This window comes from Apodemus sylvaticus, chromosome X, assembly GCF_947179515.1.
Source record: "Apodemus sylvaticus chromosome X, mApoSyl1.1, whole genome shotgun sequence".
Classification (NCBI taxonomy): Eukaryota; Metazoa; Chordata; class Mammalia; order Rodentia; family Muridae; genus Apodemus; species Apodemus sylvaticus.
This window is the reverse complement of record NC_067495.1, coordinates 111,445,912-111,471,072: the sequence shown is the minus strand read 5'-3', so window position 1 is coordinate 111,471,072 and position 25,161 is coordinate 111,445,912. Positions and strand designations below refer to the sequence as shown.

Here is a 25,161-nt window from a genome sequence, read left to right as displayed (position 1 = left end):
TTTTATTTCAGGAAACTCTCTGGCTTATACAGAGATAACAAGATTTCTATAGTTCCTAGGGCCTGGTTTTGTGATTAAAATTATAATAATAGTCAAATGTTATGTGTTTTCTAGTTCGCTATTTGATAGATAATATATTTTCCTATAATTGGTTTTAACTGTCAACCTTAATATTGGTAATTTGCCCCTTGGTCTCTTAAGACTTTTGAACATGTACTCTTCCTTAAAATACTAAATTTTGGGAAAACATTCACCTAATTTCTTTATAATAAGATACTTCTTATCAACAAGTGAATCAGTAACAAAAACGTAAGTGCACAGTGGAATGATGAAAAATGCATTCCCATCATTTACAGTTAACAAGGATAAGCTTGGGGTATATTATATTGAGTGAAATAAGTCATACATAGGAAAATGTGTTCACACTCATATGAGGAAAATAGTGGTTATCAGATTCTAGGGAATGTAGTATTAACAGAGGTTTACGGAAAAACTGGTTAGTAGGTACAAAACTATTTCTAATAATGTTTCATATATTTCAAAATAGCTCTAAAAGAGTATTTTAAATGTTGATACAATGAAGAAATTATGAATGTTTAAGATCATGGGTATGCTAGTTACTCTAATTATTATACAGCACACATAAACATACACACACACACACACACACACACACACATATACACATATATAAACATCAGTATGTACCAGTAAATTTATATAAGTAATATATGTGTCAATTCAAATTAAAGTAAAAAATTTAAGCATATTAAAAAAATAAGATTAGAAACTTTATAAGTCTGCCAATGCTCATTTAATTATACTATTGAAATATGTTTTTAATATATTTCTTACCATTTTTAGAGTACTCAAATGACTATCATAATTACTTGTAAAATTTTAAGTTAATTGCTATTTTAAAGGTTTTATGATACTATGGAGTTATTCTATTGACTTGTGTCATTACTACCAAATAGTCTAAATGAAGTTTATTAATCTCTCATGGGACTGTTTGCCAGCATTACTAAATCTGTATACTAAATTTTATTTATTCTCATTATTCAAATCCCATATTGTTAACTATTTTCCCCTAACTTCTTGTTATGAATACCATGTGACAGCTTCAAATAAACTGGGATTGTATTGAAAGTATTTTCATAATGTCACAAGTTCAAGAATTAATTTTGTAGTAGCCCTTACATTTAGCTTGCAGACCCTTTTACATCACTTCCCATTGAGCTTAGCAACACATACTCACGTCAAAACCAACTAGGGAAAGTGCTATGATTTCTTCAGATAAGTCAATATGCTTCTTGTTAACCACTATTAGCTAACAGAAGTTTCATATATATAATTTCAGTTATTTTGATCAATTACTTTACCTGAAAGAAGATGGCCAAATTTACCGTGTGTGTGTGTGTGTGTGTGTGTGTGTGTGTGTGTGTGTGTGAAAGAGACATAGACACAGAGAGACAGAGAGATAATGTGTATATATTTTTATATGTACACACATTTTTGAGACAGGGTCTCACTATGTACCCTTGGCTGGCATATAAGACTCAGTTTACACCAGGCTAGGCTGGCCTCACATGCAACAGGGATCTGCCTCTGCCTCCTAAGTGCTGGCATTAAAAGTGTCAACCACCATACCCAACTATATCTAATGTTAGTATATTCCTGTAAGATTAGTACAGAAGAATTTTTCAAGATAACTATTTAAAAACAGTTTTATTTAGCGATGGATAGTGATTTTATGCATTTGAACATTTCTAGTAATTCAGTAGTTATTTCCTTAATGTATTTGAAATACTTGCTGTAACTAAGGCTTGTAACCTTGAGATGCCTTCATTATCATGCCCAGTTAATATTCTTTTCAAGATTATGTTATTCATTCTTTTTTTTAATTTTATTCGATATATTTTTTATTTACATATCAAATGATTTCCCCTTTTCTGGTTCCCCACTCCCCGAAAGTCACATAAGCCCCCTTCCCTCCCTCTGTTCTCCTACCCATCCCTTCCCACTTCCCTGTTTTGGTTTTGCCGAATACTGCTACACTGGGTCTTTCCAGAACTAGGGGCCACTCCTCCATTCTTCTTGTACCTCATTTGATGTGTGGATTATGTCCTGGGTATTCCAGTTTTCTAGGTTAATATACACTTATTAGTGAGTGCATACCATGATTCGTCTTTTGAGACTGGGTTCATTCTTAATAGCTTCAGCAGACAAGCTGCCCCCTATTTACTGAGGAGGCTTCAGATTAGTGGTATTTACTTGTGTGCTACAGTTCATTCTGCAGCCACTTCTCAGATTTCCTTGCTTATGGATTTCTAGTAGATGCAACTTTTTCTGATCATCATTCTACTTTTTTTTATAATTCCTCTTGCTTACTGTGATGTGTCTGTGCTTTTATGGTAGGAATCTCCTCTTTCATGTTCTTTGAACTATGTTTTAGAAAATTAGTGGAGTGTTAGTCCCAGGATCTTTTCTTTTTCTGATGCATTGTGTTTCTTAGTAGAACCAAACCGATATTTAGCTTTAAACCATTTCTCCCTTCTCAGCAAGTGAAAATGAAATAGGAAAAACAATATTCCTCAGGGGCCTTTCTACTTAGAACTTCAAGTTTCAAGATATTATGACTATTTCACATAGGAGGATTTTTTCTTTTGAATATTTCCTGAGCTAAACTATTATGGGTAATTTCTTCTTAAGATGATCTTATGTTATAGAAATTGTGTGCTGAAACAAAATGTTTTGGCAGAAATAGGCTTCATGTTTTTAATGAAGCATTGAGGTTATAGTTCAAATGACTGAAGCATTATATCAAGTTGGAGCTTTGAAAACAAGAAACATTGCTTTTAATTCTTAATCATCCATGTGGATGAAGAATGATGGCTAGTAAAATGTGAATTGGCAAAATGAGATCCAGAAAGAATTTCAGCAGCAGTTTTGAATGATAACTTTAAATATAACAAACTCACTTTCATGTTAGAATTCCACCTTTGTGTAACAGAGCCTGAGGCTCAATAGAAGAAAATCAACTTTCTGTCTAATTTCATCATCCTTTAAGATTATTGCTTTTCTCTTAGGGTAATAATTAATATTATATTTTATGGGATCTGGCAATTTTGTTATTGCTGTATCATTTTCTTTGTTATTATAGGAAAGAGAACACTCAAATGAACATAAAATACTAATGATTAAGACCATAAATCAGAATAGATAAAATTATTTATGAAGTTAAAAAATAGTTTATATGTTGGGAAGGTAATGGGAAATTGTCTTGGTTTTGGTCACATACTTTAAAGATATTACATTAGGGCTTTTGAGTCTACCTCCTGTCCCAGACCTCTAGCACATTCCCTTTCTCTTATTTAATAAGCTGTCTTTATTTCTATCACTAAAAAATAGAAGTACAGGACTGGAGAAATGGCTTACTGGTTAAGAGCCCCAGCTAATCTTCCAGCACAACAAATGTAACTACAGTTCTAGGAGTTCTCTTCTGGCCTCAGCAGGAACTAGGCATGCATACAGTACACATACATACATTCGTGTAAAACACACACACACACACACATACATTAATGTAACACACACAGCACAAATCTTTTGAATAAAAAAGTTTAATTTAATTAGTTCTTTGTCTCTATAACATCATATCATTACAATATTTTATAGCCATTCCTCAATTTACAAATAGAGTTAGATCAAGATTTTCATTCATTTAAATTTTTAGGTTGAAATATTTATCATCTACTATTTTCTCTACAAAATGTTATGAAGAAGAATAATGACAGGCTTGTTTACAATGTAAACACATTTAATAGTAGACTACTGAAATAGGATACTTGGAATTGACAGAAAATTATATATGTACATATATATGTATATATATGCTTATGTATATATATATATATGTACTTATAAATGTTAAGAATTTATATTGCAGGATAAACAATTTTTCTTATTTTATATATGCATATTAAGTACAATATTTTTCAATTTCAACCTTCCAAATACAATAGGAAATGAATATTTGTCTTTCTTTGGATTGTTTCACTTTGCACAATATCCTCCTGTATCATTCATTTTCCTTCAAATGACAATTTCATTGCTTTCTTCATCTGTTCATCTGTTGATGTACCTATAGGCTGATTCCCTACCATGGCTATTGTGAGTAGCGCTGTAGTACAAACGGACGAACATGCATCTCTGTGGTTTGTAACATAGATTGCCTTGGGTATATACATTCGAGTGCTATAGCTGGGGTTTTAAAGAAACCACTCTCTTTAGTTTTTGAAGCATATCTACAGTGATTTCTGGAATGAGGGGACTAGTTACTGTATATTCCCACCCCATCCTTGTCAACATTTGTTGTCATTCATTTTCCTGTTTGCTATCCTGAGTAGGGTAAGATAGAATCTCCAGGTAGTTTTGTTATGGAATCATATCTTGTGCCCCAAACTAGGTGTGGCCACAGGTCTTCAATAGTCAAACAAAAATAGAAAGAGAAAAAGGAGATTTATTTAGTGTAGCCACATTGGGAAAGAGACCAAGAGATCCTTCAAGCCCCCCTCCCCAAGTCTCACCTAACATGAGATAAAATTTTAAATAGAGGGCACATTTATGTAGTCCCAATCAATCTAGCCCTCTTTTGATCTATGGCTATTTGGGCTTTAGTCTCATCCTGTAATATAGTCTGGCAGTTACAACTATGTGTGAAATCTCTTTCCTGGAGTTAAATTCCCCCTCTTTCTGAGGCTTTTGTTTTTTTTCCCCAGCAGGAGATTCCTGGAGAAATTTACATTTAAGGATGGGGGTCTGTTGTTTCCAAAATCTGATAGATTGAGAAACATAAATGACTCTTTAGAGTATTTTGATTTCTCTTGGACCTGTAACTGTTTGGTTTGCAATTCTGCTGATGACTAAAAATGTTGAATGTTGTTTGATATATTTATTGTTCACAGCTAAGAATGTTGAAAATTGCTTGATATATTTACCCATTGTTTGTACATCTTTAGATCTTTTGTCTATAATTAGATTTGTTCTTTAGTTGTTTTATACATATTTTAATTATCCCTTTGTTCATACAAGAAAGTTCTTTAGCTTTTGTCTTCTAATGTGTTCTGTGCATGTGCAGGGATTCTGACTAGAAATGCATGTTCTATCTTCTGCTCCCATATTTAATTGCTTGATTGCATATGCTTCCGTTTTTCAAGCTGGTTAAACTCGTCTTTGGGCTGGGTTTCATGCAAACTAGAAAATAGAATATTAAGTTGAATTTAATGTGTGGAGTGGATGAGGTAGAAGCTGAAATGATAGAAGTTGGTAATATAAAGGACTTACTAATAGATTTGTTCAAGAAACATTAAGTGATACAAGTGGCATGCTTACTAGGCATGTTAGAGAGTTAGGAAATTTAGGATGCTGAGATGTGAATGTTTACTCTTCGGAATTGATAAACCTTGATCAGCCATTAGGCTTTGGTTCTCATAACAAAAGAGATAGCCTTGGCTTGCAACCAGTCATTAGAAAGGCATACATCTAAGGGGCAGCTGGGGCAAGCAGGCAAGACAGGGTTAAAATAAGTCTAGGTCTGTCATTAATCCTTTGTTCTCTTGCTAGGAAAATACAATTCTGCCTGGTAAGATGATTCCCCAGTAACAGTTATTTCTAAAAGAAAAACACTGGGATCCTTAAAATAATTCTGGCAATAGTCAAAATCTTTGTTGTGTATATCTGCCTGTGTGGCTAGACTTAGAGTATCCTGTCTCTATTTAAATTGTTGGAGTGTAACCTGGGCTTGGAACCCAAAAGGAGATTTAAGAATGACTGAAGCATATAGAAAATGCATAAGCCCTAAGGTGTTTAAAATCTAATGAAATCTTTTGGGTGAGGGCTCTTATTTGGACATTGGCCACGGTCAATCAGAAGCTTTCTTTAGTAAAGAGCTTTACTTCATCTCTAAGTGTGTGGAGTGATTTCTCACTGAGAAGGTGTATTATTTCTACAATGTGGTTGAGGGATAGTTGAAATGTTCAGTTTTTTGTTTTTTGTTTTTAGTCTCTACTTGAAAGTATAAAAGCAGGCATTCATTTGTTTAACCTGTACCAGGATCTCTTTGTATAACACTACTTTAACAAAATAATACCAGAGATGTCTAATCAAATGTGCTATTGAATCATGAAATTACATTAATGAAGGTGTTTGGGTATAGCCAAAATTCATTTGAACCTGCAGCAGCAACAAGGTCTAAAATGTTAATGAAAACACAAGTAGCAAAATTATAGTATGTGAACTGTTTTTTAGGATGGCTTGAAAGTTTGAATTAAGAAAGTAATATAATAATATATATCAAGGAAATAAAAGTAAAATTTTGAAAAACAATTTTAGAAGGGCCAAGATATGGGTGATGAATTTTCTCTAGTTTTATTTTTCAGTCTTTTTAAAATGTAGAAGATTTATATGATCTAAAGAGAAGCCAGAGTGTGTGCAGACCCTTTAAATGAAGTAATACTGTCTGGACTCATTTCTGTTGTAAATCTGTTTTCATATGTAATTACTTGGGATTTCTGGCCAGACTTTCAGATGAAATTCGATAAATTGGGATGAAATTAGAATTATTTCTACTTGAAGACTTCTTAAAATATCCTTAAGTATTATTGAAAGTATAAGGTTATCTATCAAATGCAAATTATATTACATGGCATTGCCTGTATCCATTTTTAAATTACTACTTGATATAAACATCTACGGATTGGCTACCTGAGACATTACTAAGAATTGGGAATGAGAAGTGGGTCAGAGTGAAAAAGAATAAAGTAGACCTGAATTGTGTTAAATTATTTCCTGTTTGCCATTAGTTTTAGTCTGTTTATTTTGTAGTGCCTGTTATACAGAGGCTATAGAAATTAGTCCTTTTATAAAGACAACAATTCAGAAGGTTATCAAAAATTCTCAAGTGTTATTTTAAAGGTAGGAGTTATTTGTATTGAGTAGGTGTTCCATCCAAGTCTTTTCCAGTCCTTTGCATCTGTGTATATTGTTTGCTGATATCTGGAAAATATTCTCCAAATGTCCCTAAGTAGAAGGTAGTTTTTTTTCTCCTGACATATTTGTACTGTTTATCTAATTGGGTATTATTGATGACAGAGGCAGGATGATGGAAGAGAATAAAATATCCTAATCCTGTTTCTTTATTATCATCATCATCACCATTATAGTCATCATCATCATCATAATCATCATCATCATCATCAGTTTTTGAGACAAGGTCTCAGTCTACTGCAGGCTGGCCTCAAACTCATGGCAATCCTACTCCTAGTCCACAGATATGTGTGTAGTAGGATTATAGTTGCACACCAGGATGCCACGCTCTGCTAACCTTTTATGTTACTTGGTTTTTAAATCTAGATGGTTGGGTTATTTTATTTCTATTTAGATGTTTTCATTTTATCTTTGTTCAGGACATGGGGATCTCACTTTGTAGCTCAGGCTGGCCATGAGCTTATGAGCAGCCTACTTCTGCTTCTGAGATGCTAGAAACATGGGCATAGACCATCATACAGTGCACATGGAATAAATTTAGTTTTAATTTGTAAGTAACTAATTTGTAACAGCTGGTGGTCTCTTTTTAACATCTTAATTTCCCATTCTGTTTTGATTTTGTTAGTAGTCATATCAATAATGACAGAAATGGTCATGTTTGAGAATTTTGTACTGCCATAAATACTTGCTTATCCCTACTAGTAAATATTTCCAAAACACAAATTACCTTCACTCTTTACTTGGTTGGAAAGCAGATTCATCACCCTAAATAATAATGCCTTCTACCCAGTACCATCTGGGTAATCAAATATGGCTATAAGTCTATTCAACACAACTGAAGGTTTTTTGACATATCAATCTGCCTCTTCTAAAACAGGATTAAAATACATTTAGTATTAGAAATCAAAGGTATTAACCCTTTATTAACCCTTGCATTTCTAGAGAGCCAGAATTTATTTTCCTTATTTTGTGCTAATTTATTTTATGTATTTTAGATATATAACTACCAAATAAAGTAAGCAATGAGACATTTTGGTGATTTTTATAATAAGCAAATCAGTTTTCTTAGGGGAAACATTGCCATCGATTCTCTACCCACTGCTGAGCCCTCTAAGCTCAAACAGATAACTCAAAACCTGTGCTTACACAGAGGCCCCTGGGAAAACCCAAACCTTTGTTAAACTCCACAAGCCACAAAAGATTTGTGGAGAGAAAACAGGAGTGGACAGGAGTAATAAGAAGATAGCAGAGGTCGAAATGAGAGTTTTCAATGTGAATTGTGTACATGTATGGAACTTGAGTACCAACAAATTTTAATTAATTAAAAACAAGTTATTAAAATGAAATAGAACAAATGACAGAAAATGCAAAAATATCTGTTGTGATCATAAAAAGAGAAAGAGGTTAGAGAATGTGGTATACAGTGGTGTGGGGGGAGGGAGGCATTTCTACCCCCCCCCCCAGGGATCAGATACACACTGACATAGCATAGCATAGAGTTTATTCAGGGCATGGGGAGGGGAAGAAAGGCAGAGAGGAGGAGAGAGTAGAGAAATAGAGGCCAGCCATGACCACATGGAGTGAGGGGGGGAGGGGAGGAGAGCCCAAGAGGGGTAGAGAGAAGCTGAGGTGAGAGAGGTAAAAGAGATAGGAGGGGCTGAGCAGTCCCCATTATACTAGGCCTGGCCTACCTGGCTGTTGCCAGGTAACGGTGGGGAGGGGCATACCTGGCTATTGCCAGGTAATTGTGGGGTGGAGCTTAGACAGAATCCTAACAATATCTATGAAAGTATTTGTCAACTAGTCTTACATTTTTTATTGTTATATCTAACTGAGTTGTTATTTTATGCAAATACATAATGCAAATACAGTAATGCTTTTAGCTTTTGTTCTTAGTGCTGAGGGTGGAACTAATAGCTTTCTGCATGCCAGGCAAACAGCCTACCAGTGAGCTACATCTTTAGCCCTTCATTTCATCTTTCAAGTGAAACATCAATAGGATTATTCAGTTTTCTCTTAACCATGTATATAAAACACATGGCCTTAGCATTACAGTTATGAGACTAACAATGCATTGACGAATTTTATGTTACACATTGTTAATGCACTGTGACAAAAGTTAAGAAACACACACATTTGAACCTTTTTCCTGTCTTTGTGTTGTATACATACATGGAAGTATTTGTGTAGTGGGCTTGTTTTATGTTTTTTTTTTATATTATGTTTGCTGGTTTTATTTTCCTGCTTTTCATTTTGACATATCAGTTATTAGAACATTGCAAAGTGATCCTGCTGAGGAAAGAAAGGCCACTTGGATCAGTTCTTCCCTTTGTTCTCGTTCCACGTTAAGGCGTATTTAAATTTGTGCTAGAAACATTATTTTGGGCTCATTTCAATTCTAGATAGTGCTATAGTGTGTTAATACTAACAGAAAAACTAAGGAAAGTTAAACTGCCAAGATATGAACAATAGATCCTCCAAACTCATCCTGCATGTGTTTTAATATAGATAGATCTTTCGTGCCCTCAACACATTAACTTACATTTCTGGATAAATACATGTAAAATAGCTTGAACAAGAATCAACTGTGCTATTAAGTCATTTCTTGTGAAAACTAACTTTGAAAAGAATTCATATGAAGGATAGTAACAAATGACACCTGTATAGAAAATCGAAGTCAAAGATTTAGTAGACATTTTTTCTGTTTTGTGACATGCTAGTTATGTGCTATTTTGAACAACCAAGAGGAAGAAGTTGATGTGACTGTAATTGAATATTTTTCCTAAATTTTTCATCTAGTAATAATTTCATCAGTAATTAGGAGGTGAACAATTTTTGAGGAAGAAAAACTTAATTTATTTTGGATATAGTTAATTGAAATGTTGTTTCTTAAGATCTTTTTGTTGAACCAGATGAAGGTTGTTTGCATCTTTTTTACATCTTTATACACTTAAATTTAAGAATTTTTATTTGCATTTATATGGATTTTATAAAGCATTCTTCTTCTGAAATAAGAGTTTTTGTGGGGCTGGGCAGTGGTGGCACACGCCTTTATTCCCAGCACTTGGGAGGCAGAGGCAGGCAGATTTCTGAGTTCAAGGCCAGCCTAATCTACAGAATGAGTTCCAGGACAGCAAGGACTACACAAAAAAACAAAAAACAAACAAACAAAAAACAAAAACAACAAAAACGAGTTTTGTGTTCAAAACGTAGATGTCCAGAATTTTCATGTTTGAATTTTTTTATTGTTATCCTAGGTCACTTTGGATAACTGTATTGAAGTTGGACGGATTGCCAACACCTACCATCTGACAGAAGTGGATAAATATGTCAACAGCTTCGTCTTAAAGAATTTTGCTGCCTTGCTGAGCACTGGGGAGTTCCTGAAGCTTCCCTTTGAGCGTCTTGCCTTTGTGCTTTCCAGCAACAGCCTTAAGCGCTGCACCGAACTTGAGCTCTTCAAAGCTACCTGTCGCTGGCTTCGCCTGGAAGAACCTAGAATGGACGTTGCCGCAAAACTGATGAAGAACATACGATTTCCGCTGATGACACCCCAGGAGCTCATTAATTATGTGCAAACGGTGGATTTCATGAGAACTGACAATACCTGTGTCAATTTGCTTCTGGAAGCCAGCAATTACCAAATGATGCCATTTATGCAGCCAGTTATGCAGTCAGACAGGACTGCCATTCGGTCTGACACCACCCATTTGGTTACACTCGGAGGAGTCCTGAGACAGCAGCTTGTCGTCAGTAAAGAATTGCGCATGTATGATGAAAAGACCCATGAGTGGAAATCTCTCGCCCCCATGGATGCCCCAAGATACCAGCATGGCATTGCTGTCATCGGAAATTTTCTCTACGTTGTTGGTGGGCAGAGTAATTACGACACAAAAGGAAAAACCGCCGTCGATACAGTGTTTAGATTTGATCCTCGATACAACAAATGGATCCAAGTTGCATCTTTAAATGAAAAGCGCACCTTCTTCCACCTAAGTGCCCTCAAAGGATTTCTGTATGCAGTCGGTGGACGAAATGCAGCTGGCGAACTACGTAAGTCTCTCTACCCATATTACATATAGGATATTTTCTTTATTCAAAAATTTGAGCTGGGTGGTGATGGCGCAAACTTGCAATCCCAGCACTTGGGAGGCAGAGGCAGGCGGATTTCTGACTTTGAGACCAGCCTGGTCTACAGAGTGAGTTCCAGGACAGCCAGGGCTATACAGAGAAACCCTGTCTCGAAAAAACCAAATACAAAAAAACCAAAACAAAACAAAAATTTGTTGTAGGTAATAAAATAAACAGTTCTCAAAATTTAGAGATTAAAAATATATCTAGGATTTCATTTGTAGACTATTTTTGTAAGAAAATATCAAAGATCATCTCTATGTTTTATTTCTGCATAAAATATTAGCCAAGGTCTAAACTATAAGTAATAATTTAGTTTGCTGAATTTGAATAACTGTTTAGCACATATAGATATAGTTTTCATATTGAAAGATCAATTGGAAGATATATTCAAGTAATTTATATTCTAATAGAGCCTTGATAGAAGTCTGGCATCATTCTTCATTCTCCACTATTAAAAGCCCATGAGCTATGCTACTTCATAGGTTAAGATCCTTCTTTACAGAGGCCTGGCTCTTCTTATTTCCTCATTTCCAGAATTGATACCTAATAGTGACCACACAGTAAGATAATGTTCTTCTGGAGGAAATGTACACAGTTCATTCAGAATATTAACATCTCTGATTATTAGTTTTCAAAATTACTCTTACTGAAACATTAGACAGGTGTCACCATTGTATATTTCTTTTGTCTTCCTAATTTAACATTGGTCATGAGTTTATTTTAACAGAAATATTTTGTCTATATTAATCAATCCCATAAGGTCCATTTTAGATTAAATATGAATAATATATTTTTACTATAATGAATGCTAGGGATACTTCATTTTATGTCTGTCACCACTACTATTGTTAATCTTTTAAATTACCAACCATACAGTCTTTTATTTGGAGAGTGTCTAGAAAGAATCATTGTCAGCATGAAGTTGACTGGTTTTATCTGGTAGTTGTTGTTGCCATCCCAGTGTGGGATCTCAAGCTCAGAACTTTATATGTGGTAGACAAGCACTGTACTACTGTGAAGTATTCTCCAGTCACTAGCCTTAATTTAGCCCTTTGGTACTACATAGAATCCTTGAGGTGGCAAGTATCTCAAACTCTTTATCATCTGTCATGGCTTTAAATAAATTTAGAGTATTTCTCAGAAACTTTTTCTCCTAGTATTGCAAGCAATTAGAGACTTTAGTAGTTTTTTTAGATCAAACTTTTTGTTGGAGAAAAGAACTACTTTCCTAATTTTTACTTTTCTTTGATAGTATCATTGCCTTGATGTTACTCATCTTTTCTATATGATTTTTCTACTTGGAGTTATGAAAGTTTTCCTGGAACCAAGCTTTGTAGATCTGGAGACCTAGATGGCATTGTCATTAACTACATGGGTTTTCCAATTTCTTTCATTAGTCAGATTTCTAAAAGCATGAGATACTCATGCTCTTAGCATAGAATTAACATTCTAGGACTTCTTAGTTTAGCCACACATATTATCTTCAAGTTATTGTGTTATTTTAAGTGTTTGATATCTGAAAATGCCTAGAAAGTCCAAGTGATGATTTTGTGGTTTACTGAAAAGGTAACTACCATAAGGATAGTCTTCAAAATTGACAGAATTCTAGGAAGCAATTCGTGGTCATTTTGAAACATCTCTTCATACATGGGATGGGTCTCTTTCTTAGTACTGTGAATGAATATTCAACCACTTACTTTTCATTAACTTGTCCCTAATATAATTAGGAATATTATTTTGGGTGGAATTATACTCTAAGCCATGGAAAATCATTATGTAAAACTAAGAATCTAGAGACATAATCTGTACCCCTAATTAGAGAAATGTGCACACACACACACACACACACACACACACACACACACACACACACAGGACTGATTATAAATTTGAGATCAAGAAGGGGTGAATGGGATAGGTTGTGGGGAAAAAATGGCAGGTTGAGGCAGAAGGAGTCCGAGTTCAAGGCCAATCTGGACCTCATAGTGAGACTCTGACTTTAAAAATATTTCACAAAGGTTAACCTAAAGATACATCTTACTTTAAATTTATTATTATTACTATTATTAGTATTACTATGCTATCAACTGATTTTAATCTTATTTCACAAACCACATTTTTTACAACTGTTTGTCTGATTGCAGTACTGATCCTAAACCTCCTTGTAATGAAGCTGCTCTAATTCTATTATACTTCACTTCATGATATTTCATCTCATTTTAAGAGATCTCCCTTAGCAGGGCATGTTAGTACACACATTTAATCCTAGAAAGAGGCAAGCAGATCTTTTGAGTTTGAGGCCAGCCTGATATACAGTGCAATTTCCAGGACAGTCAGGTACACACACACACACACACACACACACACACACACACATACACACAAGCAAAACAAAACAAAAAAACTCTCTGTCTCAAAAAACAGACAGAAAGCAAATGAGAGAGAACTCCCATCAGGTATAAATCACAAAATTAAAACCATTCCTAAATTTTTATAGGCATTAATTACTTCCAAAATAGCATCATTGTCAAAAACATGTTTTACTAAGTAGTTTAAAGTACAATATATAGATTTTTAAAAATTATATGATTGACATACTAAGTGATTCAAATTGAGAGTCTTGATTCCAAGAAAGAGTTCAGGCTAGAAAGAATCATTGCACAAAACTAAAATCAAGAGACTTCATTCATTTTCTGACACTAACTCCTGTTGAGGTGGAGAATATGCCGCCTTATTATTTTTTTGAGGTAGCAAAACTTGTAATCATCGTTGATTTCTCTTCCTAGTGAACACAATGAATTTTTCTGAATCTTATAATAAATGATTTCTTTATATAAATCCAAAGAGAGCTTGTATTGGTTGCACTGTCTAGTTTTGCCACCCACATTGTTTTTTGCAGAAGAGCAAAAAGAGGTCTAAAGTCTTACATACATATATCTAAGACTGGATGGGGGTTTTTTTGTTTGTTTGTTTTTTAAATTACCCTTATATAGACTTGCTAGCATCCCTTCCTTTAACGAAGCATTCCCCTCTCCCCAAGGCCCCAGAGCTGAGGACTGAAACCAGGACCTTGTGCTTGCTAGGCAAGCACTCTACCACTGAGGTAAATCTTCAACCTCAGAGCATCCTCTTTTTAACTCATTAGATTTCCACACTCACATGGCTACTGAAATAGAGTAGGTAATAGCAAGAGCCTGGAAAGAAACAGGGATTGATGGGGAAAGTCTCTTAATAATTTAACAAGTTCATTGACTGGTTCCAGTACATCATGTAATCTTCATATATACAATATCCATATCCCATATGTAATTATAAAAGGAAAACAGTGACAACTTTTGTAAGACATGATACATTAATTTTAATGTACTGGGTCTTTTCAAATTCTCTCATGGAGTATATGAGGCTCTTAAGGGGAAAAGTCTGTAGCACATTAAAAAAAAGATTATTTGAATACCTTCATGCCTGTCTTATCGCTGGAGTATAATTCCTTGGGTCTTCTGCTCTCCCTGATACTGGTTGCAACAGGAAAATAGGATTAGTGTATAGGAGCTACTACATTTTTGCATTTTTCAAAAGTATCTTTTGGTTTTTTTACTCAACCTTATAAAAGTATAATATCATTATGAAAGGAGCCTTCCATTGCAGGCTTCTATTTTGAAGAAGACTATAATGGCTCAGATCCTTTCAGTGCAATTATATATTAAATAAACAAGTTTTCAAATGATAAAATAACAGAAAAACATTAAAATTTCAAATAAGTACACAGCAAAATTGCTAAAATGTATTAAGTGAGCCCTGTACCCTTTAATGGATTTGGGGTTTTGTTGATTAGTAAACAGATTCTAGATCTAGAGGAAGTTCTGCATTATCTCTCTCTTTCTCTCTCTTTTTAATTTTATGTATATGAGTACATTATAGCTGCCTTCAGACATACTAGATGAGGGCATTGGACCCCATTACAGATGGTTGTGAGCCACCATGTGGTTGATGGAAATTGAACTCAGGACCTCTAAAAGAGCAGCCATCTTAATTGCTGGGCTATCTCTCCAAGACCTTGATAAAGTCATCTGAGAAAATGAGGATCCCTCAGACAGATGTAATAAGCATCCTAATTATAGTTATGAAACTGAAGGGTCTCTTAAGTCCTACACCAGATCCTTAGAGCACTGAAGTTGAGTCTCTAGCAGTTAGGGAACTTCTGTAAAATCTTAGAAAGTCTAGTCATAGCTTTTGAGGTATTAATTCTCTGTTGCAGCAAATGAGCCCCACTCTTATAGAACAAAAGCAATTGTAGATAGTTGTTAAACAAATACTTGGGCCTCAGCTCCAATAAAACGTTATTTATGACCATTGAAATAGTAATTTCATACATTTTTTATGATGCAGAATAGTCCTTTGGTTGATTTTTCCAGCCTTTAAAAATGCTTTGCCATTCATTTTGCCATATTGTGGGGCATAGAGAAATGGGCATGGATTTGGAAGACTAGATCTGGCAGGGACTAAAGTTTCTTAACACCTAACCTGCATTTTCCCTGGTGTTTAATGTTGTAACCATCACCTTAGGGCACAAGCACCTTGCTTTGTGATGCCTTTGCCCTCCTTCCCTGCTTGTCAGTTGTATCAATAGCAATCTGTATCTGATTATTGCACAAATGTGAAAGAAGAATGTTCACATCAGATTTTGAATCAGCTGCATTTTCTTTTCATAGTGAATGCTATTGATTTATCTAATAAAAACAGTGGGACACAAAGAGCTTTAAAGGTTAACAGTAAAACTAAGGGAACTAAAAAGTGTAAAGGTGATTGATGACCCGACTGGAAAGGGGATGCTCAGGGTTGATGAGCTATCATATAGTTAGAGAGATGAATTTCCATCTTGCACTGGGAGTTTCCTGCATGAGAGATTATGGATGGATCTTACAATTACTATTAGAAAAATGCAATTAATGTACTGATACAGGAACAACATTATCTTTTCATACAGGGGAATGTTAACAAGCACCATGATTAGCTAGTCAATCTATAACTCCACCATAAAAAGAATAAGAGGAAAATAATGGAAACTACATCTAGACAAGTGGATTAGATATAGAAAAGGACAGTTATAATGGAGAAAATTCAAAGTTCAAGGAAAAAATGTTGCATTAAGAGAAGCATATATTTAGTCAGGACTCTTTTTGGCTTGAACTAAATGAAGAAAATGATACCTGGAAGTCTTTTTAAAAAATCCCCTTTCCGTTAGGATGTGAGATTAGATTATTTTCTCATAGAAAGTTTGTCCATTTATTGCTTTTCTAATATCACATGCCACTCAGTACATTAAGACCCTCTGTATATGAGGCAAAAATGGGGGAGAAAGAAGAGTGTACAATCTGCGTTTTGCTTGTCAGGTGATAGTCATGCTAAAAGCAACTAGAAAGGAGTATTTTAAAAGGTTTTGCAAAATAATAAGCAATATGTACTTGAGGAGACAGATATACTAATTCTGATTTGGCCTTCATATATGTATACACACATCAGAACATCATAGTATATGCTATAAATACATCATTACTATGGTCCCATTAAAACTCCACAGTCTCATATAGGACATCACAAGAATAGATCAGAATGAGAATCGTATAAAATATAAACATGAAGTAAGTGGAAAAGGGAAGGACTAGAAGGGTGTGAATTGCTAATATATAGGCATGATGGGAGGAGCAAGAGTGCTTGGCCAAAGTGAACTGATGGAATAAATGAAAGTACTCCATAGAACACAAACAAAATCCCTCCTCTATCTCCATATTTGCCTGTGCTTATTAAGTAGAGAATGTGCTTCAAAGGTTTACTCTCCAGTTAGGATCACATTTGGGTTGAAGTTGCTTGTTGTCACTGCCTAGAGCTTTATCCTAAAGTAAAACCTATTTCATAAAGTAAATTTTATTTTGAGGTTGCCACCATGCTTCTTTGCATAGTGTTATGACTTTGTCAGTTGAAAAGACAGGGTTGAGAGAAACAAAGAATTGGATTTGCTTTTAAATCAGTAAATCTAAACCTTTAGAATCCATCTAGACTTCATGCTTCCTGCCCATCTTCAGTATTTCTTTTTCTTTCCTTGTAAAAAGAAACATTTTTTTTAAATCTGTCTGGACTGCTATTGTTCAGATCTTGTGGTTTCCAACAATGGATAGATTGAAAGATACTGAAGTAATTGAGGTCACGTGTCCAAAGTATACTTCATGTTGAAGAGGACAAATTGATTATTGATAAAGAAATTAACATATTATTTCCAATCATCATTGGGATAAGAATGGTGGTATTGGTTGTAGCAGTTACCATAGTGAAACAGGAACTAAATCCTCAGACTGAGCTGTACAATAGGTTTTGAAGATAGTGATGTTTGTTCCTTAGTGATTTTCACAGTTGTATAATGTTTTATAAATTAACATAATCTAGCCTAATATAATATCTCTTAACAGTCTCAAAAAGTTTGATAAGAGGCCCTCTGAGGACTCTCATATGCATTTTCAGAGTTTAATATGGTATTACTATTATTCTACTAAAATAAAACTTGAGATTAAAAGATCATTGTATTTTTTTTTAACAGCTACTGTGGAATGTTACAATCCAAGAACCAATGAATGGACTTACGTTGCCAAAATGAATGAGCCTCACTATGGCCATGCTGGAACTGTGTATGGAGGAGTGATGTATATTTCAGGTAGACAACTACACTGTGAACCTATCATAAGAATGTTTATTCATTTTTAATTAATTTATTTATTAACTTTACATCCTGATCACTGTCCCCCATTCTGGTCCCTCCCTCTCATACTTCCTTCCCCATCCTCTCCCCTTTTCCTCTGAGAGAGTAGAGCACCCCTCCCCCAGGTATCTCCCACCCTGGCACATCAAGTCCCTGCAGAGTTAGGTGCTTCTCCCACTGAATATGATCTTTCCATATATATAGTGCTAATAATAATAATAACAATTTCTGGGAAAAATAGCAAAAATGTATTTATATTTTAGGAAGACTTTTATGTGTATATTTATGTGTGAGTGATTTGAGTATTCTGTAAATTTATAATCTAGCACCAAACCAATTCGGTTATAGATGTATAATGAAGGCCTCAAACCAACAAATTGGGAAAAGAGCTTCACCAACCCTACATCAGATAGAGGGCTAATATCCAATATATACAAAGAACTCAAGAAGTTAGACTCCAGAAAACCAAATAACCCAATTAAAAAATGGGGTACAGAGTTAAACAAAGAATTCTCACCTGAAGAACGTTGGATGGTGGAAAAACATCTTTAAAAATGCTCAACTTCATTAGTCATCAGGGAAATGCAAATCAAAACAACCTTGAGATTTCACCTTACACCAGTCAGAATGGCTAAGATTAAAAACTCAGGAGACAGCAGGTGTTGGGAGGATGTGGAGAAAGAGGAACACTCCTCCACTGCTGGTAGGGTTGCAAATTGGTACAACCACTCTGGAAATCAATCTGGTGGTTCCTCCGAAAACTGGGCACCTCACTTCCAGAAGATCCTGCTATACCACTCCTGGGCATATACCCAGAGGATTCCCCACCATGTAATAAGGATATATGCTCCACTATGTTCATAGCAGCCCTATTTATAATAGCCAGAACCTGGAAAGAACCCAGGTATCCCTCAGCAGAAGAGTGGATACAAAAGATGTGGTATATATACACAATGGAGTACTATTCAGCCATTAGAAACAATGAATTCATGAAATTCTTAGGCAAATGGATGGAGCTGGGAAACATCATACTAAGTGAGGTAACCCAGTCTCAAAAGATCAATCATGGTATGCACTCACTAATAAGTGGATATTAGCCTGGAAAACTGGAATACCCAAAACATAATCCACACATCAAATGAGGTACAAGAAGAACGGAGGAGTGGCCCCTGTTCTGGAAAGACTCAGTGTAGCAGTATAAGGCAAAACCAGGACAGGGAAGTGGGAAGGGGTGAGTGGGAGAACAGGGGTAGGGAAGGGGGCTTATGTGACTTTCAGGGAGTGGGGTAGGGAAGGGGGCTTATGTGACTTTCAGGGAGTGGTGTGCCAGAAAAGGGGAAATCATTTGAAATGTAAATAAAAAATGTATCGAATAAAGAAAAGAAAAAAAAAAGAAATTGGAAAGCATTTCTCTCTAGTTCATTTTTTTTATTTATTTATTTTTATTTTTTTTATTCGATATAATTTATTTACATTTCAAAAGATTTCCCCTTTTCCAGCCCCCCCCCCACTCCCCGAAAGTCCCGTAAGCCCCCTTCTCTTCCCCTGTCCTCCCTCCCACCCCTTCCCAGTTCCCCGTTCTGGTTTTGCCAAATACTGTTTCACTGAGTCTTTCCAGAACCAGGGACCACTCCTGCTTTCTTCTTGTATCTCATTTGATGTGTGGATTATGTTTTGGGTATTCCAGTTTTCTAGGTTAATAACCACTTATTAGTGAGTGCATACCATGATTCACCTTTTGAGTCTGGGTTACCTCACTTAGTATGATGTTCTCTAGCTCCATCCATTTGCCTAAGAATTTCATGAATTCATTGTTTCTAATGGCTGAATAGTACTCCATTGTGTAGATATACCACATTTTTTGTATCCACTCTTCTGTTGAGGGATACCTGGGTTCTTTCCAGCATCTGGCAATTATAAATAGGGCTGCTATGAACATAGTAGAGCATGTATCCTTATTACATGGTGGGGAATCCTCTGGGTATATGCCCAGGAGTGGTATAGCAGGATCTTCTGGAAGTGAGGTGCCCAGTTTTCGGAGGAACTGCCAGACTGCTTTCCAGAGTGGTTGTACCAATTTGCAACCCCACCAGCAGTGGAGGAGTGTTCCTCTTTCTCCGCACCCTCTCCAACACCTGCTGTCTCCTGAATTTTTAATCTTAGCCATTCTGACTGGTGTAAGATGAAATCTTAGGGTTGTTTTGATTTGCATTTCCCTAATGACTAATGAAGTTGAGCATTTTTTAAGATGCTTCTCCGCCATCCGAAGTTCTTCAGGTGAGAATTCTTTGTTTAACTCTGTACCCCATTTTTTAATAGGGTTGTTCGGTTTTATGGAGTCTTAACTTCTTGAGTTCTTTATATATATTGGATATTAGCCCTCTATCTGATGTAGGATTGGTGAAGATCTTTTCCCAATTTGTTGGTTGCAGATCTGACCTCTTGATGGTGTCCTTTGCCTTACAGAAACTCTGTAACCTTATGAGGTCCCATTTGTCAATTCTTGCTCTTAGAGCATATGCTATTGGTGTTCTGTTCAGAAACTTTCTCCCTGTACCGATGTCCTCAGGGGTCTTCCCCAGTTTCTTTTCTATTAGCTTCAGAGTGTCTGGCTTTATGTGGAGGTCCTTGATCCATTTGGATTTGAGCTTAGTACAAGGAGACAAGGATGGATCAATTCGCATTCTTCTGCATGCTGACCTCCAGTTGAACCAGCACCATTTGTTGAAAAGGCTATCTTTTTTCCATTGGATGTTTTCAGCCTCTTTGTCGAGGATCAAGTGGCCATAGGTGTGTGGGTTCATTTCTGGATCTTCAATCCTGTTCCATTGATCCTCCTGCCTGTCACTGTACCAATACCATGCAGTTTTTAACACTATTGCTCTGTAGTATTGCTTGAGGTCAGGGATACTGATTCCCCCAGATTTTCTTTTGTTGCTGAGAATAGTTTTAGCTATCCTGGGTTTTTTGTTGTTCCAGATGAATTTGATAATTGCTCTTTCTAACTCTGTGAAGAATTGAGTTGGGATTTTGATGGGTATTGCATTGAATCTGTATAGTGCTTTAGGCAAAATGGCCATTTTAACTATATTGATTCTACCGATCCATGAGCATGGGAGGTTTTCCCATTTTTTGAGGTCTTCTTCCATTTCCTTCTTCAGAGTCTTGAAGTTCTTGTCATACAGATCTTTCGCATGTTTGGTAAGAGTCACCCCAAGATACTTTATACTGTTTGTGGCTATTGTGAAGGGGGTCATTTCCCTAATTTCTTTCTCAGCCTGCTTATCCTTTGAGTATAGGAAGGCCACTGATTTGCTTGAGTTGATTTTATAACCTGCCACTTTGCTGAAGTTGTTTATCAGCTGTAGGAGCTCTCTAGTGGAGTTTTTTGGGTCACTTAGGTAGACTATCATGTCGTCTGCAAATAATGATAGTTTGACTTCCTCCTTTCCAATTTGTATCCCTTTGACCTCCTTAAGTAAGCCCCAATAATCTGTATTCTAGTAAATACCATTCACATGTAGTAATCATTTGTTTGACTTAAAATTTGGCTAAGCTATATTAGGAAATATAGCATACATAATAATCTTTTTACATGTATCCCATTATATATAATATCCATAACATAACACATATATTATTCCTTTAGTATTACAATAGGTATTCTACTGTGGTGCCATTATATGCAAAGGCATTTTTGTATGACAATTCCAAAATGGCTCAAATTTATTCATCATTCAAATAACAACTTTCACTCTCAAATAATTTGTACTTGTATTTCCCTTCAGAATTTCATGATTTCAGAAATATGTTTTAACATAGTGATTATTTTTGATATTGCCATTTAATTTTTTAGGCAATCATGTTCACCCCACATACTTTCTCCTTCCCTTCCTCTCTCTACCTCCCTCTCCCCCTTGCCTCTCTCCCTCCCCACTATCTCCCTCTACTCCCCCCTACATCTCCCTCTCCCTCTCACCCTCTCTGTTTTCTTCCCTACTTCTGTCTGCCTCTGAGAGCCCTCTCCCTTCAATGCCAGAAAAATAGGTCTGTTATTAGAAAGCAAAGTTGTTAAGGGGCTGATGAGTCACAGAACATTGCCTTATGATGTCTTTAGTCAGGAAGGGTCTGTGAATTTCTGTGTGGCATGTGGTTGGCAGGTTTCCAGGGTTCAATTCATGAGTGACTATAGGGCATGTTACATTGCCAAAGCCATAAAGGAAATCATATTTTATCGCCTACCTAGTTTATGTGTGTAAGTGCTCCTTGTTCTCTGGAGAAAAGCAGAATGGTTTTAGTGGCACTTTGGCATAACTGGTATGTTCTGCAAAACATCATCTTCCACATTGATGTTAGGCTAAGAACTGAGCCAATGTTATACCCAAAAAGCAATGCTTTGCTTTCTGGTAGAGATTTAAAGATTAGAAAAAATATGTTTTGTTAATTTCTGTCTGGCTACTTGACAAATCCATGATTCAGCTAAAGATTAGCTTAAGTCTGTCCTTTGTCTGCTGAAGATATTGTGTGGTACTTTCATTACATAGGTTGGAGTATTTGTGTTCTATCTGTGTTCAGATTGTAGGTAATTTGACCCAATTTGGCCCAATACACCAACAACCAACTGCTACATATATAAAATTCTTATGTTCAAAATTCCAAATCTTGCTTTATATTCAAAACCTTAATATGTTACCTAGAATGGGTATTTTGATTTGGAAAGGGAACTAATGGGTACCTGCAATTTAAAATATCCTAGGCTAGTACTCAACACCCATAGCCTACTCACTAAACTGTCAACACACTGATGCTGTCTAGTTCGAATTTACTGTGCAGTCAACTCTAATAGTGGCCAAAATATTTTTCCATCTGTTGAACTCCTTAAGTATGTTTGCTCTTCATTTGAGAAGGTTGTTGTAATAATATAACATTTTCACTTGTTTTAAATAGTTAAACATGAGATTCTCTTTTCTTTGTTGTTGTTGTTGTTGTTGTTGTTAAAGACTATGGAGTGACAACACATATATTTATAACCTATAATATGCCATAAAATGTAGGAAAAGTTAATTATCTATGAGAGAGCCTCACTTTTTACATTCTTTAGGATTTCTTTTCCTCATGCCTATTATTTTCATTCTTTAGGAGGAATTACCCATGACACTTTCCAAAAGGAACTCATGTGCTTCGACCCTGATACTGACAAATGGATTCAGAAGGCACCAATGACCACTGTCCGAGGCCTACACTGCATGTGTACAGTGGGGGATAGGCTCTATGTCATTGGTGGCAACCATTTCCGAGGAACCAGTGATTACGATGATGTCCTGAGCTGTGAATACTACTCACCTATCCTTGACCAGTGGACCCCCATTGCTTCCATGTTAAGAGGGCAGAGCGATGTTGGGGTCGCTGTCTTTGAGAATAAAATCTATGTGGTTGGTGGATATTCATGGAATAATCGCTGTATGGTAGAGATAGTGCAGAAGTATGATCCAGAGAAAAATGAGTGGCATAAGGTTTTCGATCTGCCAGAGTCCCTTGGTGGTATTCGAGCTTGTACACTTACAGTTTATCCACCTGAAACCACACCATCACCTTCTAGAGAGTCCCCTCTTTCTGGACCCTAAGATCATCCTTGAAATTAAGATGCTATATTCCTATCTTTGCAATGTGTCATGATTATCTTCTTCCCCTCCCTTAAGTAGCATATATGTTAGAATTAGCCTCCAGTAATTGATACAGAAAAAAAAATTGACATTGATGTTACTTGTGATGTTTGTATGGCCTAGAATGTTTATAAAGTGGTAACAAACCATCCTTGAAATATATCCCATAGAAGCTGATGTTTAACATGAAAACAAAAGAGTATTGTCTACAAAATGTTTCTTCAGTACTTTTTAAATGCTGTGTACTGAGTGTAAGGTAGTCATCATCTTACATTATAAGCCAAGTTGAAGGTGGATTATAGTAAATGTGCAACTGTGCTCTCTAGGCTTCAAAGTAAAGAAACTTTCCTTTCATCTTTACCTGCAAGATGTCAAAGGGAGGCAGCCTGCTCCAACAGGAAACAATACCCTAAAGGTTGCCAACTCGCATGAGCTACCTCCCTCTTTTCATAAAGTATTTTTGACACATCTGTCAACCCACTTGACTGTGTGGGTGCATTGAGAACACACCAAGTTTCTAAGACACACAGGAGAAATAACTGAAATTCATCAACACTAGTTTTTTGGGGGGAAAGCATGACCCCTCTGCTTATAAGAATTGGTTTGGGGTTTTTTAAGTGTGTAGATATAAACATACACATACTTATATCAAACACAAATTTTTAAAAATTGAGTGCCAGGTCAAATAAATGTGACATTAAAAAAAATTCTAAAACGCAGCTTCCATGAAAAACGGGGATTCAGTATGCACAAGTTAAATGCATATATTTCGAAGCATACTGAATTTAGGTGGATAAGGGCTAGAAATTTTGAGCAACTAAATTTATCACTTGACCAAATTTTATCTTAAAAAATTATCTTCTCTTTTTCTCCTTTGCTGTTGAGGTAACTTACTTGTTCTGTGTATTCTGTATTCTGTACACTCTTGGTTCATGATGCTATTTAGCACAAAGTGTAACAGCTTCACCTGGGAAGCTGCTTTTGCCCTATGATGTCCATGGTTTCCCTTCTTTTATTCAATAAAAACATTTAATGTCATTCTGCTCTGGGCTTTTTCATTACTCTTCGATTTGATTTCCACTTATTCAGTGTCTTCCTCGGAGTGAGACTCAGGAGGCTGAACACGTAAGTGTATGTGACTTTTATTCAAAGACCTGGGCCAGCCCTCACCTCACTGTGAAGATACTGCTTGTTGCCTTTTAGAAAATGGTTTGTGAAAGATGCTAATTGACTCTTATGCAGCTGTAGTGCCAAGCCTGGGTAAACTATAAAATCAGTTACATGTCTGTCCTCCCTCCCTTTCTTTTCCCTTCTCTTCCCTTCCTACTGTGACCCATGAAGCTTGGTCCAGAAACCCTATCTAAGGATGATGAGCATAATATATAAATGTCAGACATGTACAGAAAAACTGGGGCCAGGTGAGGTGCTGCCACGCTGATAGAGTGGCATTTCCACCTCCTGCAAACCAAGCATGTTGAGAGAAGCGTGGGAAAGGGGGAGAATTAATCTGGGTAGGAAGTTTCTATAGCCCAGCAGTCTCAGCCTACAAACATCTAAGAGGAGGGAGTT

General features: G+C 35.9%; 1 protein-coding gene across 3 annotated transcripts in view; it reads left to right on the top strand.

Moving 5' to 3' along the window:
* The window catches only part of Klhl13 (kelch like family member 13), a 132,455-nt gene extending 107,825 nt beyond the window's left edge, over nucleotides 1-24,630 (top strand). For all 3 annotated transcript variants that reach the window (XM_052171424.1, XM_052171422.1, XM_052171423.1), the window contains 3 exons: nucleotides 10,305-11,100; nucleotides 17,771-17,884; nucleotides 23,069-24,630. In XM_052171424.1, coding sequence (XP_052027384.1) covers nucleotides 10,305-11,100; nucleotides 17,771-17,884; nucleotides 23,069-23,553 — 1,395 coding nt within the window. In that variant the 3' untranslated portion in view covers nucleotides 23,554-24,630. The remainder of the gene's footprint in view (nucleotides 1-10,304; nucleotides 11,101-17,770; nucleotides 17,885-23,068) is intronic.
* Nucleotides 24,631-25,161: the final 531 nt, after the last annotated feature.